The following is a 22393-nucleotide window of genomic DNA, read 5'->3' on the forward strand; positions in this document are numbered from 1 at the left end:
TGGTATAGCAATATGTATTTATTTGTAATGAAACCCTCAGAGTCTGCGTCGGTTACTTTGCTGAACAGCACATCCAAACATAAATGGTCGCCCGTGCATCGCCTTCCTCCACTACTGGACGTTTCCCAGTGTCCTAATTAAAGAGAAAATGAAGAAAAGTCGACCGGATAGGGATCATGATAGAGAACATGACTAAATTCGTGATAGTGAACATCGAAGGAGTCAAGGTAGTAAACCTGATAGCAGCCAGGATAGTGAGCATGAAAGGAGTCATGATGGTGAGCATGATATGGGTTATGACAGTAAATATGATAGGAGTCATGATACTAAATATGCTAGGTCATGATAGTCAGTAAGACATAAGTAATGATAGTGAGCAATAAAGGCATCATGGTAGTGAACATGCCAGAAGTCATGATAGTCAGTAAGACATAAGTAATGATAGTGAGCAATAAAGGTGTCATGGTAGTGAACATGCCAGAAGTCATGATAGTCAGTAAGACATAAGTAATGATAGTGAGCAATAAAGGCGTCATGGTAGTGAACATGCCAGAAGTCACGATAGTCAGTACGACATAAGTAATGATAGTGAGCAATAAAGGCGTCATGGTAGTGAACATGCCATAAGTCATGATAGTCAGTAAGACATAAGTAATGATAGTGAGCAATAAAGGCATCATGGTAGTGAACATGCCATAAGTCACGATAGTCAGTAAGACATAAGTAATGATAGTGAGCAATAAAGGCGTCATGGTAGTGAACATGCCAGAAGTCACGATAGTCAGTATGACATAAGTAATGATAGTGAGCAATAAAGGCGTCATGGTAGTGAACATGCCATAAGTTATGATAGTCAGTAAGACATAAGTAATGATAGTGAGCAATAAAGGCATCATGGTAGTGAACATGCCATAAGTTATGATAGTCAGTAAGACATAAGTAATGATAGTGAGCAATAAAGGCTTCATGGTAGTGAACATGCCATAAGTCATGATAGTCAGTAAGACATAAATAATGATAGTGAGCAATAAAGGCGTCATGGTAGTGAACATGCCAGAAGTCATGATAATCAGTGTGAAATAAGTTATGATAGTGAGCATGAAAGGAATGACGGCGAGCATCATAGGAGACATGATCATAGTGATCATACCAGAGTTTTAAACCGTAATAAACAAACCGTATACAAACCCCAGTTGTGTAGACAGCACATGTATTTGGTTTAAATGCAAAACAAAGCAACATGTTTATTGTTACTTTTGGTGCAACAGTACACTGCTCAAAGTAGCAAACCATTTTTTAATTAATTTATTGATTTTGATACTTAAGAAGTTTCATTTATACATATACGATGGAGAATAGATTAATGGTAGGCGGAAACTTAACCGCTTTTCGCCGCGTAAATGACAAATTTGCTTACTTAAAGCAACACCCGAAGTAGCGACAGCTGGGTTTGAACATACAACCTCACCGGTCAAGAACTGGATTGTTGTAGCTATCTAGCGTTTTAACCGTGTCAGCTATAGATGGCACCAAACTATATTTTTCATGCTCGAGAGATATTTGCCTCCATAAATAATATTACGTTATTTTGTTAGCATGACATGGACCATGAAGTAACATCACTTATTACATGCACAACCACAGGGTGTTACACATCACGTGGGAAGACGGACAGTAAGAAAACAGGAAAAGAGGTACTAGAAGCAGAGGCGGTATGGAGACAAATGGTCTAGGAGAATAGCTGGTAGGTTGGGAGCAGAGGTTCTATAGAAGCAGATGTGGTAGGAGAATAGCTGGTAGGGCAGGAGCAGATGTCCTATAGAAGCAGATTTGGTAGGAGAAAATCTGCTATATTTGGTATAGAAGCAGATGTTGTAGGAGAAAAGTGGGTACTTAGGAGTTGAGGTGGTATAGAAGCAGATATGTGGTAAGAAAAAAATGGTAGGGAATTATCAGAGGTGGTATGGTAGCAGATGTGGCAGGAAAAAAGCAGGTAGAGAATAGAAATCAGGAATAGAATGTGGAATAGAATCAGATTTGGTAGGAATAAAGCTGGTAAAGGTGGAATGAAAGCAGATGTGGTAGGAGAAAAGCTGATACAGGTGACATGGAAGCAGATGTGGTAGGAGAATAGCTGGAAGCTTGGAAGCAGAGGTGGTATAGAAGCAGATGTGGTAGGAGAAAAGCTGGTTGGACAGGAGTAGATGTGCTACAGATGCAGACTTGGTAGGAGAAAAGTGGGTGCTTAGGAGTTGAGGTGGTACAGAAGCAGATATGCAGTAGAAAAAAATTGGTAGGGAAGGATCAAAGGTGATATGGAAGCAGAGGTGGTTGGAGAAAAGTTGGTATTGTAGGATCACAGGTGGAAGAGAATCAGATTTGGTAGGCATAAAGCTGGTAAAGGTGGCATGGAAGCAGATGTGGTAAGATTTTGGCTGGTCGGTTAGCAGAGGTGGTACAGAAGCAGATGTAGATGGAAAAAAGCTGGTAGGGCAGGATAAAAAGTGGTATAGAAGCAGAGATGGTAGGAAAAAGGCTGTTAGGTAGGATCAGAGGTGGTATAGAGGCAAAAATGGTACGAAAACAGAAGTGGTACAGAATAAGATGTGGAGAAAAGCTGGAGTCAGAAAATAAGGTAGGGGAAGGGAAGGTATAAAAACAGAGATGGTGGGAGCAGAGAACTTAGGAACACAGAAGTTAGGAGCTGAGGATATATAGAACAGGGATGGCAGGCGCATAAGTGATGGAAGAAGTGGTAGGAGCAGAAGTGTTGTAGGAACAGAGAAAGTAAAGAGCAGAGGAAATATTGAAGCAGTGGCGGTAGGAGCACAAGTTATACCAGAGAAACAGTTTAAATAGAGCAGGGTGGTGGTATAAGCATTGAATACGACACAGACGGGCCAATCACCCGGGGTTTTATTCTGCTGCAACAGTAAACAGACATAATACCTCATTTGTTGGGACAACCGTTTGCTAATGTCTTTCTCATCAAAAGCATGTGATGACCCACAATTCGATCCTTTTTGGGTAAAGCTCTGTTATTTCGGTCATAAAACTCCATCACAAAGGCATGATCGTCTAGTCGGTACTTCATCCTGTGATGATATGGGAGACAAGTCGCAACAGTTACAAAGCATTAAATACTATGTTCAGCTTGCTACCCTACCATTTTTTACAACCTAAAATCCTTCGGTATCATAATTTGTGTGAATTCATTATGAGTGTTCTGTAAAAATACATTTAGTCCCAAACAGAATAAAAACTCAAAACATGAGAATGAATAAACAATATCCAGCTAAATGGAAAGAATTCTGGAAATTTCGAATGATTTTGGCAGATATTGTTTTTACCTTGAAAGACATTTTTTGTTATATTCGTTTGGATTGAATGACGCGAATATCTTTTCAGTGGTAAATAGGCACACCATAAGCTCCCAGCAAAATACACGGTCGTGTTAACTGGTGAAGGTTTAGACTTTATAGTCTACAGTTATTAATACTGTAGCGGCAACAAAATTGAAAGCAATTTACTTGTCATTGTCAATTTTTCCATCTTTGCCCATTATGAGGTATAATCTTCCTTTCTCTAGCTGGGGATCTGGACACGAACTGACAATCCAAAATTCTATAGATTCGTTCTCAACGGCAAAAGGGTCTCCACCTGAAAATTAACAATACTTTCCATCAACTATTTTAACTTAAATTACACAAAATATGCTGGTTTGATTTTCGCTATCTACCCTGTTCAAGTGTGTATCAGTTTAGAAAATGGCATGCTTTGTTGCTGTTTAAATGTTGGTGATAAGCGCCATGCACTTCATCAAATACATTCAATCAAATATACTTCATCAGATACATCTCATAACACATACTTTACCAATATACATCCCTGCAAATACACTTCACTAAATACACTTCACCACATACATCTCAGCAAATACACTTCACTAAATACATCTCATCAAATACATCTCACCAAATACACTTCACCACATACATCTCATCAAATACATTTCATCAAATAAACTTCACCAAAATACATCTCAGCAAATACATCTCCCTAAATAATCTCATGAAATACACTTCACCACATGCATCTCATCAAATACATATCACCAAATAAATATCATCAAATATACTTCACCACATACATCTGATCAAATGCACTTCATCACATAAATCTCATAACATACACCTCACCAAATACATCTCATCGTTTTTCAACAGATTTCCCCTGTATCACTTTTGTGTGTGAAGTAATTATAACATTAGCATGTTGCATCATGTACACGCTACTATGATTACCTGGTTTAATTACACTCCTCAAGTCTGCTGTGACTTTCCTCTGAGCCAGGCCCATTCCTCCCTTCTCCTCAATGGTCACAGGCTTGACGATATACACTATAAAAGAACATTAACAGATCGTGGGTTTTACAACAAAGGTTTATACCCTTTGGTGCGTACAGTATATGGAGTGCCCGAGGGACCTGTCACAGAAGAAGCCGGAGGGGAGGGGGGTCTTGACCATTAATTAAGGAATATGTATAATTTTTGATGATAACATGCCAAAGAGTATTTATCTTTCCAACGCGTCTAACTTACACCACCAGTATCTATCCCCTAAATTCCTATCGTTACAGTGCTTAATGCAACCAGACATTTCTAAACAATACACAGCTGTATTTGTAATAAAAAAACATCCAGTTTGTCAGTCACAATCACTGTACTCACCATAATCTGCTTCTGTGCAGGCGATTTTTAGAAGGTCGTTTTTCTTTATAGCCCATCGCTCCTGATTTGTATAATGTTTTGTACAATGACCTTCAAACAAGAAAGAAAATGTGAGATGCTTTTCCTTGGACTAAATACTATCCTTCTCTACTCCAATTTATTTATTTGACTGCTGTTTAACGCCATACTGAAGAAATAAACCTATGATGATTTACTTTACACTGATACCTAGGAAATCATGAAATTTATTAAACTTTGTCCTTGTGTTTTTTAGGATAGGCCAACAATTTTCAGAGATATAAAAATAAAACATACCTTCTGCACATTTACACATGCCGCCTTCACACAGTGTCTGATAGAGCCCACTTTGCTCCTGGGGGCGATAAAATCGAGTACAGGATGTGTCTGAAATAAAATGAGACACAAATTAAAATTGAAACAATAGATAATTCACCGCTTGCTTTTTGCTGTTGGAACATGTATTTAAGTCTGCTTGATGGAAAGTTGTCATTTACTTACTGAATCCATAACCTTTTTAAATTGTATAGTTTAACAACAGTTTATATTTGTGATATGTTTACAGCCGGAGTTAGCTACTGCATCAGAGATGTTAACGTTAATGTGTAATTTACTTAACACATACCTTCAGGCTCATAGTAATCATACACTTTCACGGTTTGAGGCTGGACATTTCCCACGTAATGGTCCTGGCGAGCTCTAAACTTGACACATAAAGGCTCCCCATATTCGTCTTTCTGTGGAATCTGAAATACAATCAACCATTTGCATTATAATTCTGTGAAACCTAATACATGTCTTTACTGACGTTTTCTTCCATTCCATGTTTAAGACTGCATTAGATGGTAGATGATTAGATTGTGTTAATTCGTTGTTTGGTGCATTAGCAAAAGCTTCTCAGGGGTTTGTTTTTAATCCTAGCGTTCATGTAGTATGTATATCGTCAGTGGTTTGACATAAAGTCTTAGTATGACGTCCAACTGACGTTCATATGGGTATTTCGCGTTTTTCACCCTTTACCAAACATAAATGTTTGTGTCCCACCTTTTGAACGTAGAAGATTACTCGCTCCCCAATAGCTTCGAAATCATCCACAACATTATCGTCTTTCAACTGAAATAATCAACAGAGCAAATTATGCCAAGCATGCCACTAGTTTCTATATAATTATGACCTCACCCGAGGCGAAGTCATGCCGGAGTTCTTACCGTCGAAACTGAGCATATGCATTTAAAACTATGACTTTTTTGACAGTGGTAAATATTCTAAGAATAAAGAAACGCCCCATTATGTATTGAATAAGGCACCACAAAGTCAACATTACTACCGGAATGTCGACACAATCCTCTATACTCTTTTAATAGGCAATTCAAAAGAACTTCATTGCAAAGCTTTCCTATTTTGATTTCCAAGTACATGGTGAACTACCTTTGTCTCATATAATGATATATACTACCGGGCAAAAGAAACGTATAACCTTGTTCAGCACCACAAGAAAGAGAAAGAAAGACAGACAGTATCAACGTGATAAGCATTATATTGCAATAAAGCATTTTCCAAGTTCTGTTCAAAAATTCAAAGCCATATGGATATTACGCTTGCGGTCAGGCCGAGTAAAGAAAGCATGGGGTAAATCTGAAAAATTACACAAATGCAAGTAAAGGGACTCCCTTAAAAAGGTGTACCTAATGTCGTATCATGTCATAAGACAGATCGTTAGTAGCGTGTGTGAGCACCCATTGCATCAATTAAAGCCAAAATGTCTCCTCATGGAAGTCGTCAGCCGCCGGGTGACGTCATCAGGAATTCTGTCCCACTCCTCTAATAAAACCTGTTCGAGCTGTTGCCTGTTTTGTGGGGGAGGGACGCGTTGTCTCAGACGTCGATCAAGATGATCCCACAGATGCTCTAAGGGATTCATGGCTGGCGATCGTGCTGGCCAAGGCAGTAGGCCTACATTGACATCAACGGTGTCCAGATAATTTAGTACAACTTTGGCGGTATGAGGTCGTGCATTGTCCTGCTGCAAAAGGTGCCCCTTTGCTGTTGATGCACGAATGGCACCACAGCAGGTTCCAATATTTCATCTCGGTATCTTTGGCCAGTCAGATTTCCCTGGATGATGACCAATCTCGTTCCCACCTGTCCACAAATTCCGCCCCATACAAGCACTTTACCAGCACCAATGCAGTTTTGTGCCAATCGCTCTCCCCTGCGTCGATACACACGAATTCGACCATCATTTCTGAAGAGGTTATATCGGCTTACATCAGTGAACAGCACCCTTTCCCAGTCTCGTCGCTGCCATCGACGTACAACTCTTGCCCAACGCAGCCTGTTTTGACGGTGTAGAGGAGTCAATGCCATTCCACGGAAGGGGCGATAGGCTCTGATACCACTCACGCGGAGTCGTCGTAAGACTGTGCGTCTGCTGATGGGGTATCCCAGTGCCGTTTCCGCCGTTGACATGTCCGTCACAAACCGGTTACGCAGGTGGATTGTGCGGATGTACTGGTCTTCGCCAGGCGTTGTAACACTTGACCTGCCCGATCTTGGACGATCTAGTGTCCTGCCTGTTAGGCGGTAACGACCCAACAGTCTGCTGATGGTGGCTTGACTGCAATTGAATGTTCTGGCAATGTGGTGTTGGCTGGCCCCCATGTCGGCCATACCAGTGGCTCTATCACGTTCTGCTTGTGTGAGTCTCGGCATTTCTTGAATGTTTTTAATGCTATTGCACCCTTACCATGTGCTACACCGGTATTTATACGGCGGTCATTGTCGAGAATTTTCAACAGGGCCCGAAACTCTGTTTTTCCGATTTTTCATGATGTCTTACACCAATTTCAATGAATCTCGTTAAAAAGTGACGTGTACACAGGGTGCTTATGTGCAAACGTATTCGCACAACGTTCAAACTTATTCAACTTATTTTTCCATAGAAAAAACTGCATTTAAAAGTTATACGTTTCTTTTGCCCGGTTGTTTATATATCGAAATTAAAAGACCATTGAATTTTGACTTTAACTTTCTCCATGATAGCCACAGACTTCGACCAAGTTGTTTACAATCATCAAGTCCCGTGTGTGGCTTAGTTTCGAAACTAAATACTCGAAGTCAGTGATTTATTATTTTAAAAATGCATAACATATTAACAAAGTTATGTCATTCTGTTATTTGCTGCAAAGAACGAATTTAGGAGATATGTTTTGAGAATATATGTGAATACATTAACACTCACTTTCTGAAGGTCATTCTCCAACGCGGTCAAGCCTGTGAATAAGCCTATATCTATTATAGACATCCCAGTGTCCTTTCCTGTCAGTGAGCTAAAACCAAGAAAGTCTATGATGCATGACTGGCTAGTAGGGAAATCTTTATTAGGGACTGGTTTAAGTTTGTCACTAGATTTGGTGGGCTCTGTCTCTTTGGATATATAATGTCAATACTTAATTAGAAGGACTGTATAAATGATATCTACATGGACTTCCATATTGAAGTGAACTATTTGAATAGTGCCTTACACAGAGTGAAAGAAAATAGTATACATAAGGTCAACGACATGTGAAATAGAGGCGGTTGAGATGTTTTAATTGCGCTTTTGTCACACAATGGCCAAAGTTATGCATGTATGCATACAATGTATGTTAAATGATCGAAACGATGGAATAATAGTTACTCCATGGTCCTCTGAAGTTTGCCTTCAGTCAACTAGTTTTTCATTTATTGAGTTTTTATACCGTATTTATGTGTATCTTCGTCTGTGTGTGGAGGAAATGCTTCCCTATGTACAAACCTGGTGAAACTGGTTAAACCAGTGAGAGCCAAATTCGAAACATTGATTAAAGAATAATGAAAGCAACCGTACTGAAAATGTCGTGTTTGCTATTAAAAGACATTTTCATTCAGAATTTCTTTTTAATCCAGAAACCAACCTGGCACAGAAGTGGATGCAGACGACTTTCTTATTACCGCCATCTTCTATGGCACCTTTGTCTATATCCAAGACCGGAATCCTAGCTGCTTGGCGCCCAATCCTTGAGCGTTTCTTCCCCACGTAGGCCATACCTACAGGTGCACCAGCTCGTGCATTAGGTAAAACTAAGTCGACGTCATCGTAATCATAGTCATCTCCACCTCCACCAATATCTTTACAATTCTGGCCACAAACATCACATTCCCTTAAATAAATGAGTAAAAAATGTTTATTGTCTCAATGATAATCGACGGTGTTTTGAATATACCTGCTGACAGTCATTGGTCAGTCAATTAAAGGCCTCTGTAGTCTCTTCATGTCACAGTAAGTTTTGAAGCTGGTTCTTTGCGATTTTCATGAGCAATTTTAAATTCGGCATGACATTTTGCTGTCGAATACGTTCCTGCAATGGATACACTGAGTGTAAAGCATATTCCATGAAACGACTTCACTCCAAGTTTTTCAAATTTGCAGAGGGTACAGTTCTCTTGTAACTAAGTATAAACAGAGTGATAAGAATCTATTTTGCCGTACCTTCATCATGTTCAATAAGATCGTCATGTTTGATTCCTAAACACAGCCTGTCAAAGGGCAACTGAGATACATACATCTATTTTGGTTAGGCCTAACTCTTACATATGGTACACTATGGTTCACGATTTGGATACTGATTTAATTCCTTCACGTCAACACTATACACAGTTGGCTGCTTCTCTTTGTAAGAATACGCTCTAATTTCTTACTTCATATAGTGTATTAGTAATTTTGTGATTTATGTTGACAGTTATCCTGGAAATTGAAAATTATTACGTCCATTATAGTTGAGTGTCTGTTTCGACGTCTAGATTCCAAAACAATTCCGAACACAGTTATGTATACAAAGAGCAGGAATGAATTGTAGGAAAAGTACAAAACTGAATATCTGACTTAATGAGAAACACATACTTGTCCTTTTCGATCTTTTTGAACTTGATATCTTTACACTCGATTTTCATATCGAATCGACAAAGTTCGTCTCCGTCCGTGGGTACGTTGTATCCTAGTTGAACGTGAAGCTGTCCGACTCCGGAACCTCGAGTGTGCACCACAAGATTCCCGCCAATTGGCACCTTTAGACAATGAAAAATATGATATACACTTTAAACACCAAGTTGTCACCACGTAACAAATGACAAACAATAATCGGCGATCAAATTCAAGGATTTAACTCTAGGTTTAGTTCCTGTCATCTTTGACTGTACTAACGAACTCATGTGTAATGCTGACCTTACAATCTTAGCATTTATAGAATGTAATACTATTGTGTTGTTTTACAGCGCTCAGTACATTAAAGAAAAGGTGATTGGTGAAAATTGCGTTTGCATTCATTTTAAACAGGTCATTGCTGTGCAGTTATTTTAGATTTAACACGTTATGTGCCTTAAAACAGTATCTAAGAAAACACTTCACGGTTGATAGAATGATTGAAATGTACATACATTTTTCACTGTGCGTTGCACCTCGGCATCTTTTTGAACCAAATGGACGGATTCATGGAACTGTCCATCTGCCTCGCTCTTCAGATCACACGTCATGTCCAAATCTTCACTGAACGTCTCAACCGAGTATTCCGTGATAGCTTGTAGCCCAATCACTGTGTCCTGGAACAAAAATTATCAGAAAATGTCAGATTTTGTGCAAAAATTAGAATTATTTTTTCAGGTATTGAACGTTACACTCCCAGAGTTGAACCAGCAGACATTACTTTTAATACTAGTTGGAGTCTTTTACCTGAGTTGACACAAATGCTCCTTTGGAGTTCCTCTGTTGTATCAGCCAGTTGATGATGGCGTGAGTGTATTTGACATCCCCCAATTTCAGCTGCGCCAGGAGAGCGTAACTGGTGGTCTCCACAGCCAAAGCTGGTGCTTTCTTGCCAATTTTACCCTCCGACCAGTACCGCAAGGCGTTGTCTGGAAGCAAAAACAATTCATGGACATAATAAAAGATGTGAATTGTGTAGAGAAAGAAGAGGACATTTTCATACTGTTTACGATTAGGTGTTTTGGATCCGTTACGGGCTCTGGTCCCGGTTGACTTTCAGTTATAGGTATACTGCCATTTTTTCTCATCGGTATTAAGAATATCTTAAATTTTGGTATTCCAGTCTCTTGAGTTTGATTTCCTCAAATGTTTCACAGTATTGTTCCAGTTCTTGTCAAGTCAACAGTGGTTATTAGTCCAAATAGACAATAATTTATATCACTCCGATTAGATCCAACACTGCTTTGATCCAACTACTAAGAGAAAAGTGAAAAAGTCTATCTACCAAAGAGACAGATTGCCGACAGCAAAAAGTTGTGCTCCGATTTTTAACGTCATCTACATACAGAGGACATTCCAGAGGACTACTGACAAATATCTGACCTTGAGTGGACAATCTAATGTTCAGTTTTAGCTGCGGTTTCTATTCGACCCATTCATTCGCTCAAGTCGCTGTACTAGAATTTAGAAACATGGTCGAGGATTGACTTTTGATTGATTTATCTCCCCTTGTGTCAAAATCGACGGGATGTGTTCAGTGAACTTAAAATGTTACACACGGCGCTGTGTTGTAAGTATGCAACCTACCAGACTACTTGTTACGGAGCCGTAAAAGCGACTTGGTGAAAAAAAATTTTTTGAAAGAGGTAAAAAATACATGGTGAAACATTTTATTTTTGAACAGAAAAAAAATGTTTGGGGGGGGGGATGGAGAAAAAAAATGACATGGTGGAAAAACATTTTTGGAACAGAAAATCTTTTTTTTTTAATCCCCGATATTTAAAGTTGGAGCCCCGAGTATAAACGTCGGGGCCGACTTAATTAGCCAAATCACAGGTCGTTTGGTATAAACAGCAAATAGGGCAGCCACAAAAGAGCATATGTCACTAATAACTACATATTTTGACTAGATTCTTACCATGAGATAAATAACTTGTATTTTACTTCAAGTATTGCAATGAGTCTGATCGACTACACAGGTCAATTCCAGTCTGTTTAAAAGCACATCATTGTTCATACAAAACAGTTATGTACTAAAAGTACAAAAGACTACACCGCTATAGACCGACTAGTTCTAGGCGCACAATGCATTTCCCATGATCAACGAGACAGCTTATTAGTGAATAAATTTCAAGAGACATATATAAATATAAATAAAATACAACATGCAACCCTGCCCTTATATAGTTGACATCTTTCAATCACTAAATGTGAGACAACAGTGGAATACCTGTACTCATTCAGCCAGGGTGGAACTAAGGCGAGCTAAATGTATGCGTTATAGAACCAAAGGCCAAAACTTTGTGTCACATATATACAGGTATAAAGACGGCAGCGACAAGTTAGAATCTTATCGTTTATATGAGTGGGTTATTTGGTTTAAAATGCACTTTATGGATAATAATCCAAGATTGTGGGAGGTTATACCGATATAAATTGATGTTTATGTTTATGTTGGAGTTCCTCGTCGTCTAAGAGGACATTCTAGGACTGAGAAAGTATAATTTGCAAACAACAACAGTTAATTTGAAAAGCGTAATGGCACTAGCGATTTGACAGTAGCCCCCTACATATAGATGAGACTTGAGCGTAACACCTAGTATTGCATATATGTTTGGTCAATTAAGTCGGGGGCCCGACATTTAAACTCGCTGCCCCGACATTAAATATCAGTAGTAAAAAAAAATTTTCTCTGCGCAAATTTTTTTCTCTTCCCCAAATTGTTTTTTTTTTCACCATGTAGTTTTTTTTTCTTCCAAAATTTTTTTCACCATGTAACTTTCACGGCTTCGTAACTTGCTCTGTCTTCAACATGTAATTTCAGTCCTGCCGTACAGATCGTTGGAAATTACGGATATTTTATAGAGCATGGTCGATAGGAAGGTAGATCGTATCTCAGTTTGTCATACTGAATGGCTTGTACATGTGCGATTCACGAGCCAACGTTGCATTGTGGGAATCTGTGAGCTGCCTCATTTGCCTGTTATAGGGCTATGGCGTTTAGTTAGGAGTCAAATACGTACTTTTTGTACTTAGCAGAACCAACTCAAAAGATCTGTATATCTTTCGTCAATATGTCCCTTTAACAGACCGTCATCATTATCCAGTCACACATTTACCTAGTCAAATAGGCAAAGGATTTATGTCGTACTCTCGATTATTGTGCTATGACTGTTAATTAAATGAAATACAGCTATAAAATAAAAATAGTCCTACCTTTATCATAGAAAGCTTTGGCCCGTAACAGTTCATTAGCTCTGTTCTTCTGTTTACTGTCCGCTAACACCAAGGCGTAGGTAATCAGTGAAAGAGCGTACGGACTTTCCACTTTGTTTAGTTGACCTTCCAAATACTCAATGGCCTTGACCTCCCCCGGGACCTTATCCTGCAATGGTGAATGAAACGCAAGGCATTTGGCAGTGCAATTCGACAGAAACATTCTGGAGAATAAAAAAAAATTATTAAAATAAATAAATAAATAAATAAATAAATATACATTATTACATTTTGTTTTGCTTTCAGATAATCGGTTGATTTACTTACCGCCTTGCTTGGGTAACACTCTTTAAGAGCAATTAACACGAATGCCGTTAGCGTTAATCCGTCCTTAACATTCCCCTGCGAAGAGAATTTGCTTCGTGATTAATTAAACGATTAAAACAATACAGTAAGCTGTGATAAAATTACACATAAACGTTGGCAAAATTTTAATTAAGAAGTGAAATTTCTTCAAATTTCTGTATTAAGCTTTCCTTTTGTTGTATTAACATAAGCGAGCCGATGACATACTGCGTGTATTGTGTTACATGCTAAGTTCTGGGGCCCGTGTCACAAAACTTCTGTAGCTCAGGTAGCTGACTAAAGGACGTTTAGCCGACTTCTGTAAGCAGGCTACAAAAATAATTTACTAGGCCATTTCACAAAGGAAATATTTGTCTAAAGCTTAGTCGGCTCTCACAGTTCATGATGATACTTGTTAAATTGGCTTCGGAATAGAAATGAATTAAATTACTACCTTCACATAACACAAAAAGATGATAATTTCTTCTTTGTTTATATTTTTGACAAAGTTTGCAAACGAAAGGCGATAAACATCAACATGGGATGAGTTACGGTGGTTTGTAAGCTTTAAGAAAATCTTCATTTGCTCCTTGTTTCTACTTTCTCTTCCATCAATAATCAACTTTCAAAACTGGAACTCACAACACTTTTAAAATTTGTTTCCTCCTAGTCAGTAGTGGATATTACTATAAAGATTTCGAGCTGACTCTTGTGGCATGGCATGCCTCCAAAGTGCTGTCGCGACTAAAGTATCATGCCGAAGACACCAGACACCCCACTCAGTCACATCATACTGACACCGGGCCAACCAGTCATGTTTCCTTGCTCTAGCCTCGCAGTGCTGAGCGCCAAACGAGGCAGCAACATGTACTATTTTTAAAGGCTTTGGCATGACCCGATTCGGGTCTAATCCGGGGGTCTCCCACAGTGCTCCTTATAGAGTGGTTGTCACGTGTACACAGCTATTTAGGATCTTTTCGTACCATGTTATTTACAGTAAACAACCAAAATAGCACTCTAATTATTTGTAAGTCCAATATACGCATGGAGTAAGATAGAGTTTAAAACGCTTGTTGGGCGAGGGTCTTATTAAACAATATGTGATCTGGAATCTTTCGTGAAATATATAAACGTTTACACACGTTTACTGCTTACAATCATTTCTTGATGGTGGACTTTGTAAGCTTCCTTGTATTGTCCGGTCTTTGTTTGTTGCTTGCTCAACCAGTTAAACCCAGTGGATATCACATTGTTATCAATATCGATGAATTCTCGAGACTGGCAGAATACTTTCAAAACAAATGCAGTCAGCCTAAAACATACGAAGTGAGAATGAATTTTTTGATGAATACAATGTTTTTGATTGGGCTCTTCTACGTAACAGGAGACGGGAGTAAAATCTAAAGCTACTTCTGTACATCTAATTGGGTCGGCATATCCTATAATTAATCGTACAGATTCATAAATTCTGAAGTGGAAATGAAAAACTTAAATACCTGTAAACAAGGGAAGAACTTTTAACCAAAAGTGTAATGCCGAGGGAACTTCCCCAGCTCTCACAGCATAATAAGTGTTAGGGACAATATGCTGTTCACAACATTCGCATGGCCGTTCTCGCAGTTTAACATTCCTGGAAGATGATTTGTCTTCCACCAATATGACCTGCATATGTATTCGTCACACGTGACAAAGTTCGTCAATAGCTTGCTAAACATCTGTGGTTTATCATGAAGCACACATGTTTTCTCCAGCTATAAAACCGACCGCCATTGTATAGGTGAAAAAAAATGTGTGTATGGCGATAAATGATAATTAAATAAAATATATAAAGACACGAATGCTTCCTTTTCACATTTTATAACTTACATCAACCTTATACATGTAGTCCACAACAACAGAGAGCACATGATTCTCGCCACGAGATTTGATGCCATTATTTCTGGGCGAGCGCACTGTTTAGTTTAGGATACATCACGGATAGCCTAATATGTGACCTATGCTTGAGGATATCTTACCACGTGCTTGAGGGGCGGTTAGCCCAAACCGCAAATGATCCATCAGCTTTTCTATATTTAAGTTCCCGATTGTAACCTAAAAATGAAAACGAGAGATCGATCTTAAAGACTGGCAGATTCTGAATAATAACATATTATGTCTGTACTAATATGGTTATCTGAAGATCTATAGGCCTATTTCACTTGGAAAAAATCACATGTTGTTTTAATACACTAGATGAGCAGCGATCTTGAGATTTGCATGCCCTCTTTGTAAACCACACATATGCCTCATTTGCAAAACCACGGATTGTTTTTACAGAGCCATGTACTATTTTTGCAAAGCCATGTTCTATTTTTGCAAAACCATATGCTCTTTTTGCAAATCCATTACTCTCTTACTTAATAACATAGCATGATTTTTTGTCCAGCGTTTACATATATTTTGACTGTCGTCAGGTAAACGGTGTAAAAAATAAAGCAAACGGTATATGCTGACTTGAAAAGCGAATGTGAAAGTTTTGTATCTGACACAGTCAAAGCGGACAGGTCTAGTTAGTTATGCTATGACTGAATCATGTTAAATATAACAGTCATTCCGGGAATCGGATCTGCACGCTCTGCAAAAATAAATTATACTGGTTATAGTTAAGATAACTAACGGGGATAATTCTTTAAAATTCATAATCCTGAGTTCAAGAAGGTTTCAGAAATGTTTCTGTTCGATCCAGTTGTGAAGTTTTTAGAATTGATCTACTTATGCGCTTTTCATTTGTCAGCTCAAGTCTTGTTAACAAGATACAATTGCCACTCAGCTATAGTCACGTGTGCCCAATTCGAAAACTATGCTAACAGGTTTTCATGTATCCCTTGTGTCCGCCAAGTCATACGATATAGGACGACACATTTTAAATATGCACTACCTCAGCTCATGTAGACATGCAAGGTTTTAAGTTTAAGCAGATTTGGTGTGGTGCTTTTCTCTGTATCCGGTTCACCAAACTTTGGTTAATAATCCTGAGAATTTCAAGAGGGTATCGCCCAGAAGGCAAATCCACTAATAAGACCGCTCCTCTAAGATCGCGCCATCATATGATGGTAATGTGTCGAGCGTTTAGCGATATAGAAAAAATATCGAAAATATTTTACCATCTTCGATGAATTTGTAGCCTTTGTTCTCGACTCCCTGCCGGTTGGGGTTTGTGTGCGTGAGGTATGTCATAGCGTAGACAGTTGGTGCCATCCGGATCATCGTCTGCTCTCCACAGCCTGTCGGTTGACGCAACATTCCCTCTAATCCATCAACCACTGCCTGCACCGAATGACCCATCACGCTGCCTGCATGGAAATGAAGGAAACATATAACTTTATCTACCTTTTTAAAGACTATGATTAGTCTAACAGTTTGCTACTTTCTTCTCTATCCTATTTTTGTGATCCTTAAAATTTAACATCGAGACGAATTATAATAACATTTTATGAATAGTAGATTTGCAAGTTGTTCACCCATAACGTGACATAGACGTTTCACTTTTTCTATATAAGTTAACTGGTCCATTATATAATTAATTTCCGACAAAAACATACCAATACATTTATAGATTGTTTGTTCCAAAGACAAACAATTAGGACACTCTGAACATATATTTAGAGTCTGCATTACATGGTCAATGTCCTTGTATGGTATTGTAGTTCTTAGTCATATGTTTAAAAGACGTGGCAGTTATAGAATGTATGAATGGATACTTGCGGGTTTAACGTACTTAACTATTTTTCAGCCATACACCAATCATTAGGTGCGTGTAGGCCTACATAGCTAGTGTCTTCTTGTGGCAGGGCGAGTCCATGCCGTCAAAGCTCAACGCCACTGAAGTGTCATGTCGGAGACACCAAACATGACATCCCACTCAGTCACAATATTCTGACACCGGGTTAACCAGTCATGTTTCCTTGGTCTAATCTCTCAGTGCTGAGCGCCAAGCGAAGTAGCAACAAGTATCATTTTTAAGCATTTATGGAGATTCCAGAATATTCCAACAAGCGTCTGGACTATTCAACATTGTTTAATAATACATTCTACTGATCGATTGATCATGATTGGATTTTTGGACCATGATGCTCATTAGATGTGTTGCTCACTCGCAGAGCTGAGCTGAGTTACATGTACAACACAACTCATCAGGCAATAATCTAATTATAACACATCACGACTAAAACTCATAACCAACACCGAGTCCAAGAAATGGAAAAAATCTTATAACAAACAATGTATTCATGTTGAATAGATATCCGACAGTGGTGATTTCATGTTAGTGAATGTTACTGCAGCCGTGTCAATTGAAAAACTGCTTTCCTTATGAAAAAATACGTGCGAATCTGTTTTAATGTCAGTAAGCCCTGTTGGCGATCTGAAGGATACGGGGTTTGTGCAGAAACTCCAATGCTGTTCCTTTTTGATAGATTCTGACATCACCATTGCTTAATTAAATATGATTTTTATTGCCTAAATTCGATAACGAACTCCTCTGAAAAATCAATAAGACACCCGACAAGAATGAATTTGATCGGATGAATTGTTGTGGGAAAAATCGAAGGACAGACATACAGATTCAGTACGGAATGTTTACACATCAAGACATACCTGTTACGTGGGCCGAGCACGAAGCCGTATTTTCGATTATATCGGGGGGTATAGTTAATTCCAGCTTGCTGGTCTTGCCTTGTTCGTTGTAACGCTCTGAAATGTAGGAATGTTTCTACGATAAATTATGAAAATGATCACCAGTAATTCCCAAACTAGAGACGATAAATAATTGCCGTGGGGTTGTTAATAAATACATGTAGGTATGCGTAACTATAGCACGCAAAAACTTCTCTTGAAGCCCGTACACCTACTTAAACCCCCGTTGATTTATTTATTTGATTTGTGTTTTGGCCGTGCTGTAGAATACTTCACTCTTACGGCGGGGTCCAGCACTATGATGAGGAAATCGGACAGAGCCGCAGGTTAATTGCAAATGCACCTTCCCACATGTGACCGGATTGGCAAGCATGAGTTGGATTTGAACTTACCGCAACCCCATTGGTGAGAAGCTCTTAAGTTAATGTGCTCCCCCTAGCAAGCTAACTACTTGGCCACAGAAGCCTCATGCCCACGTTTGATAACGGTCCATACATGGAACTATTTATAGATCTCAATCAAACAGTCTCCTGTCTCGTTTATTTATCTGACTGTTGTTTAACGCCAAAAGCAAAGATGAATTTTCACTTATACGAGAGTACGAGCAGCACGTGAAGGAGATATTTAATTAAGTGCTTGTCTTTTAGTCGCTTGGTTTTCGTGACACATGAGTTCAACGCCAGTCTGTGAAGCTTCCGCTGTTCTCGAGGCATTGGTGCCAAGAGTCGTCAATGGTTCCTTCTTGCTGAAGTTCGAAGGAGACATTTTTACTCCCAAGAACACGTGGGAAAGTTTGCCGGTTAAGTATGGTCTCAAACAATAATCACAAAAATGAACGTGTACCAGCACCACTTTATGCCGTTTGCGGTTAGTGTTTTAGTCTTACGGTCATTTTGCACTCCTGGCTGGGGTTCTTCTGCTTTTAGTCTCCCTTGTGGATCCAGAGGGATGGTGTAAGGCTTCTCAACCCGCTTACCCTCCGGCTGCAAGGCAAAACAAAAACTAAACAGTTAACAAGGAGCTAGTTTGAAGGAATCAATCTGAAGAGATTTGCCTTCTCGTGGAGAATTCCCTAAAACGGGCACAAACCCTCCAAAGGAGTATGTTAATAAAAGTAAGTCCTCACATGACTCCAACTGAAAAAAAAGATGTTGTATACTAATACTAGGATGTTGCTGTATAGTAATACTATGCTGTTGTTGTATAGTAATACTAGACAGGTGTTGTAAAGTAATACTAGGCTAATGTTGTATAGTAATACCAGACAGGTGTTGTAAAGTAATACTATGCTGTTGTTGTATAGTAATACTAGACAGGTGTTGTAAAGTAATACTAGGCTAATGTTGTATAGTAATACCAGACAGGTGTTGTAAAGTAATACTAGGCTGTTGTTGTATAGTAATACTAGACAGGTGTTGTAAAGTAATACTAGGCTAATGTTGTATAGTAATACCAGACAGGTGTTGTATACTAATATTAGCCTGATCCTGTATAGTAATACTATGCTCTTGTAATATAGTAATACTACGCTGTTGTTGTATAGTAATACTAGACAAATGCTATATAGTAATTCTGGACAGATGTTTTATGGTAATGCCAGACTGATGTTGTATACTAACACCAGGCTGATGTATAGTAATACTAGATATCACCAGATGATGTATACTAATACTAGGCTGATGTTATATAGTAATAATAAGCTGTTGTTGTATAGTAATACAGATGTTGTATGGTAATACTAAACTGGTGTATAGTAATACTGGACTGATGTTGTATAGTAATACTAAAATGATACTGTATAGTAATACTAGACTAATGTTGTATAGTAATGCTAGACTGATGTTGTATAGTATTACTAGACTGATGTTGTATAGTAATGCTAAACTGCACCTGCATAGTAAACTGTTGCTCAGTGTATCACCTGTATTTTTTTTTTAAATTAATGTAACTAAACAATTTTTATAAATTTCGTCAAACTTACCACTACGTATAAGACTTTTTCTACGGCATCGTTGGCCAATATGGAGTAAGCAACGACTTTAATTTTGTACTGTCGGTTTTCCAAGGGTACAATTGGATAGGACGTGGACACGGCGTCGTTTTTGGGCACCAACATTCTACGGGGTGGTGTCCGCTCTCCGGCTCGAGCCGCTGAGCAAAGCCCCGTAACACCGTACAAATACACCACGGCCTGGCGAAATATCAAACCTGTATGTTAAACACAGCCTGGACAAAAATGTGTGACCATTATCTTATGTTATATTCGTTCTTACGATTTGTCGATTTACTCTTGTGCAATCCATTGATTTCTGTTTCTTATTCAAAAGACACTGAACTATTCTCGTGTCCTATCTACACCGAGAAACATATCAAGCATCCAGATCACATTTATCTTTCCTTCCGAAATTTATGCATAAATCATACTTAAACTATTCTATAATTATCCAACAACAGCTGAACCCATAATTTCATTAATAACCAACCGATTTTTTGCTATGTCGAGATTAAGCGTCCTATAAGCTGTATATGAATATACATAAGTGACGAAATGACCAATAATTCAAATAAATCATTTAACGCTACCAATAAATCCCTGCCAAGTACCGACAGATTATTTATCGATATCTGTAAATCATTCATCAATTAATTATTTATCAATATCAATAAATTCTCGTTTAAATGTTAATTATGCCCACGTACGCTTTTAATCCTACAGTTAAACCATAAATACAGTCAAGGGAAACAACTCACACGAACGTCTTGAATTCCGAAGTTATAAACAGTGACCTGGACCTCCAGTTGTTCTCCGCGTACAGCCTTTACTGGTAAACGGACATCGAGAAAGAAAGTTTTGAAGACGGTGATATTTTTAGGATTGGCAAACACACATGCCGGACGAGGGTGAGACGCTGATACCTTGGACCATCCATTTTGTAATTGAACTCGGTAAAGTGAGTTGTAAACGCTTCTCTCCGGCAGGTCTGAGAGAACACAGCAAATGGAAATTAGACACGGGATCGTTATTCACAAATAGACTCATCAAAAGCAACATTTTCCGAGCTCATTCTCCGAACCTTTCAAGTAAAACTGTCATGTGGAAACGGTAAATAAACCTAGCAGGAAGATTCCGTGTCAAGTTGTTCTGTAGTATAACACTGTAGGCAGAAATGTAATGACCTCCTGAATTACTATGACTTTCGTCATATACAGTAGGGGATTTGGTGGCTAATAACTATGCTGTCTATTTACCACATATATGTGTTGTTCATAACCAAATACCAGTCATAATATAATGTCCTCGGCTTCAACAGCAGTGAAAATGTATTTGAAACAATTCACGTATGACTGTCTATACGCTACCAATATTTACAGTAACATTAACTGCTCCGCCCACGTAAAATAACAAAAATGAAACCAGCAACATTAAACAATAATTTCCAAAAGATGTTGTCTAGGGCTTATCACATGGCGTGCTATGTTTACAGTGTTTATCAAAGTCTGCTCATGACTGCCAGTTTGCTTGTAGGGCAAACGTCATTATAAGAGCTGAAGAAAAAATCCCACTCCTCGACTATGAAGCGGGATATGCGCGTAGCTGCTCAAGATGGCGGCAGTGACCGAGGAGTGTCTGCAGTGGAAGCCTTCATGCCAGTAATAAATCCATTCTAAAGCGAGTAGTAACATATGGTTGCGGTAGCGGTGGCGGTTCGGTGGGTGCGGAAAGTAGATCTTTAGGTTCATGTCTTTTAATTGCAGTAGACCTATATTCGATAACAGAGAAAATTGGCCTAGACATTCGTTGAGTACGAAATTAACACCTTTAGCGTGGAAACTCCAACGACTCTAGGCCAGTATAAGAAAAGGAGTTGGAGTCTTTCGGGGCTAGGTCTTGAAGAGAGTTTTACTGCTCAAGTGGCAAAAGTTTCTCTACGCAATGATCTTAATGATCAGAAAACTGCAATGGCCAAGACTGCTGGGTTAAAAATGGTAGCTGAAACTGTAAGAGCACATTCTATTTGGAAGAAATTTGTTAGAAATCTTGTCGAGTTGGCCCTTGCCACACAGTAAATATAAATCTTTCTACTTGCCCTATTTTGTAGTTCTCAAAGAAAGTGGACTCTGGAAAGTTGGCTCGGACTGGAACATCAACGTTGTCTGGTATATCGAACATGTTGGGGAAGATAAGTCCTGCCGCTTCTCCAACTCTACCCGTCCTTGAACCTAAGGAGACAATCCAATAAAAACACATCACAGCACACGTCAGCATAGCCATAATATGTCCTATATCCAAACGATATAACGTGGTAACAACTTGATATTTATTTTTTCATTGGCTAGACGTCCCGATTGGTGCCAAGCTTGTGGTGCATACTAGAGGTTCCGGAGTCGAACAGCGAAAACGAACTTTGTC

The 22393-nt window shown here is 38.8% G+C and overlaps 1 protein-coding gene across 1 annotated transcript in view; it reads right to left on the minus strand.

The window, feature by feature from the left end:
- The window catches only part of LOC135481900 (complement C3-like), a 36317-nt gene continuing 13924 nt past the window's right edge, over nucleotides 1-22393 (minus strand). The window contains 24 exon segments of the mRNA XM_064761674.1: nucleotides 1-133; nucleotides 2950-3095; nucleotides 3531-3660; nucleotides 4305-4400; nucleotides 4731-4820; nucleotides 5046-5135; nucleotides 5374-5494; nucleotides 5793-5861; nucleotides 7990-8077; nucleotides 8684-8929; nucleotides 9670-9833; nucleotides 10203-10364; nucleotides 10495-10676; nucleotides 12964-13132; nucleotides 13291-13365; nucleotides 14464-14620; nucleotides 15324-15399; nucleotides 16452-16640; nucleotides 17944-18039; nucleotides 18869-18965; nucleotides 19964-20173; nucleotides 20734-20862; nucleotides 20864-20963; nucleotides 22071-22203. Coding sequence (XP_064617744.1) covers nucleotides 2951-3095; nucleotides 3531-3660; nucleotides 4305-4400; nucleotides 4731-4820; nucleotides 5046-5135; nucleotides 5374-5494; nucleotides 5793-5861; nucleotides 7990-8077; nucleotides 8684-8929; nucleotides 9670-9833; nucleotides 10203-10364; nucleotides 10495-10676; nucleotides 12964-13132; nucleotides 13291-13365; nucleotides 14464-14620; nucleotides 15324-15399; nucleotides 16452-16640; nucleotides 17944-18039; nucleotides 18869-18965; nucleotides 19964-20173; nucleotides 20734-20862; nucleotides 20864-20963; nucleotides 22071-22203 — 3014 coding nt within the window. The 3' untranslated portion in view covers nucleotides 1-133; nucleotide 2950.

The sequence above is a fragment of the Liolophura sinensis genome, chromosome 1 (genome assembly GCF_032854445.1).
Source record: "Liolophura sinensis isolate JHLJ2023 chromosome 1, CUHK_Ljap_v2, whole genome shotgun sequence".
Classification (NCBI taxonomy): Eukaryota; Metazoa; Mollusca; class Polyplacophora; order Chitonida; family Chitonidae; genus Liolophura; species Liolophura sinensis.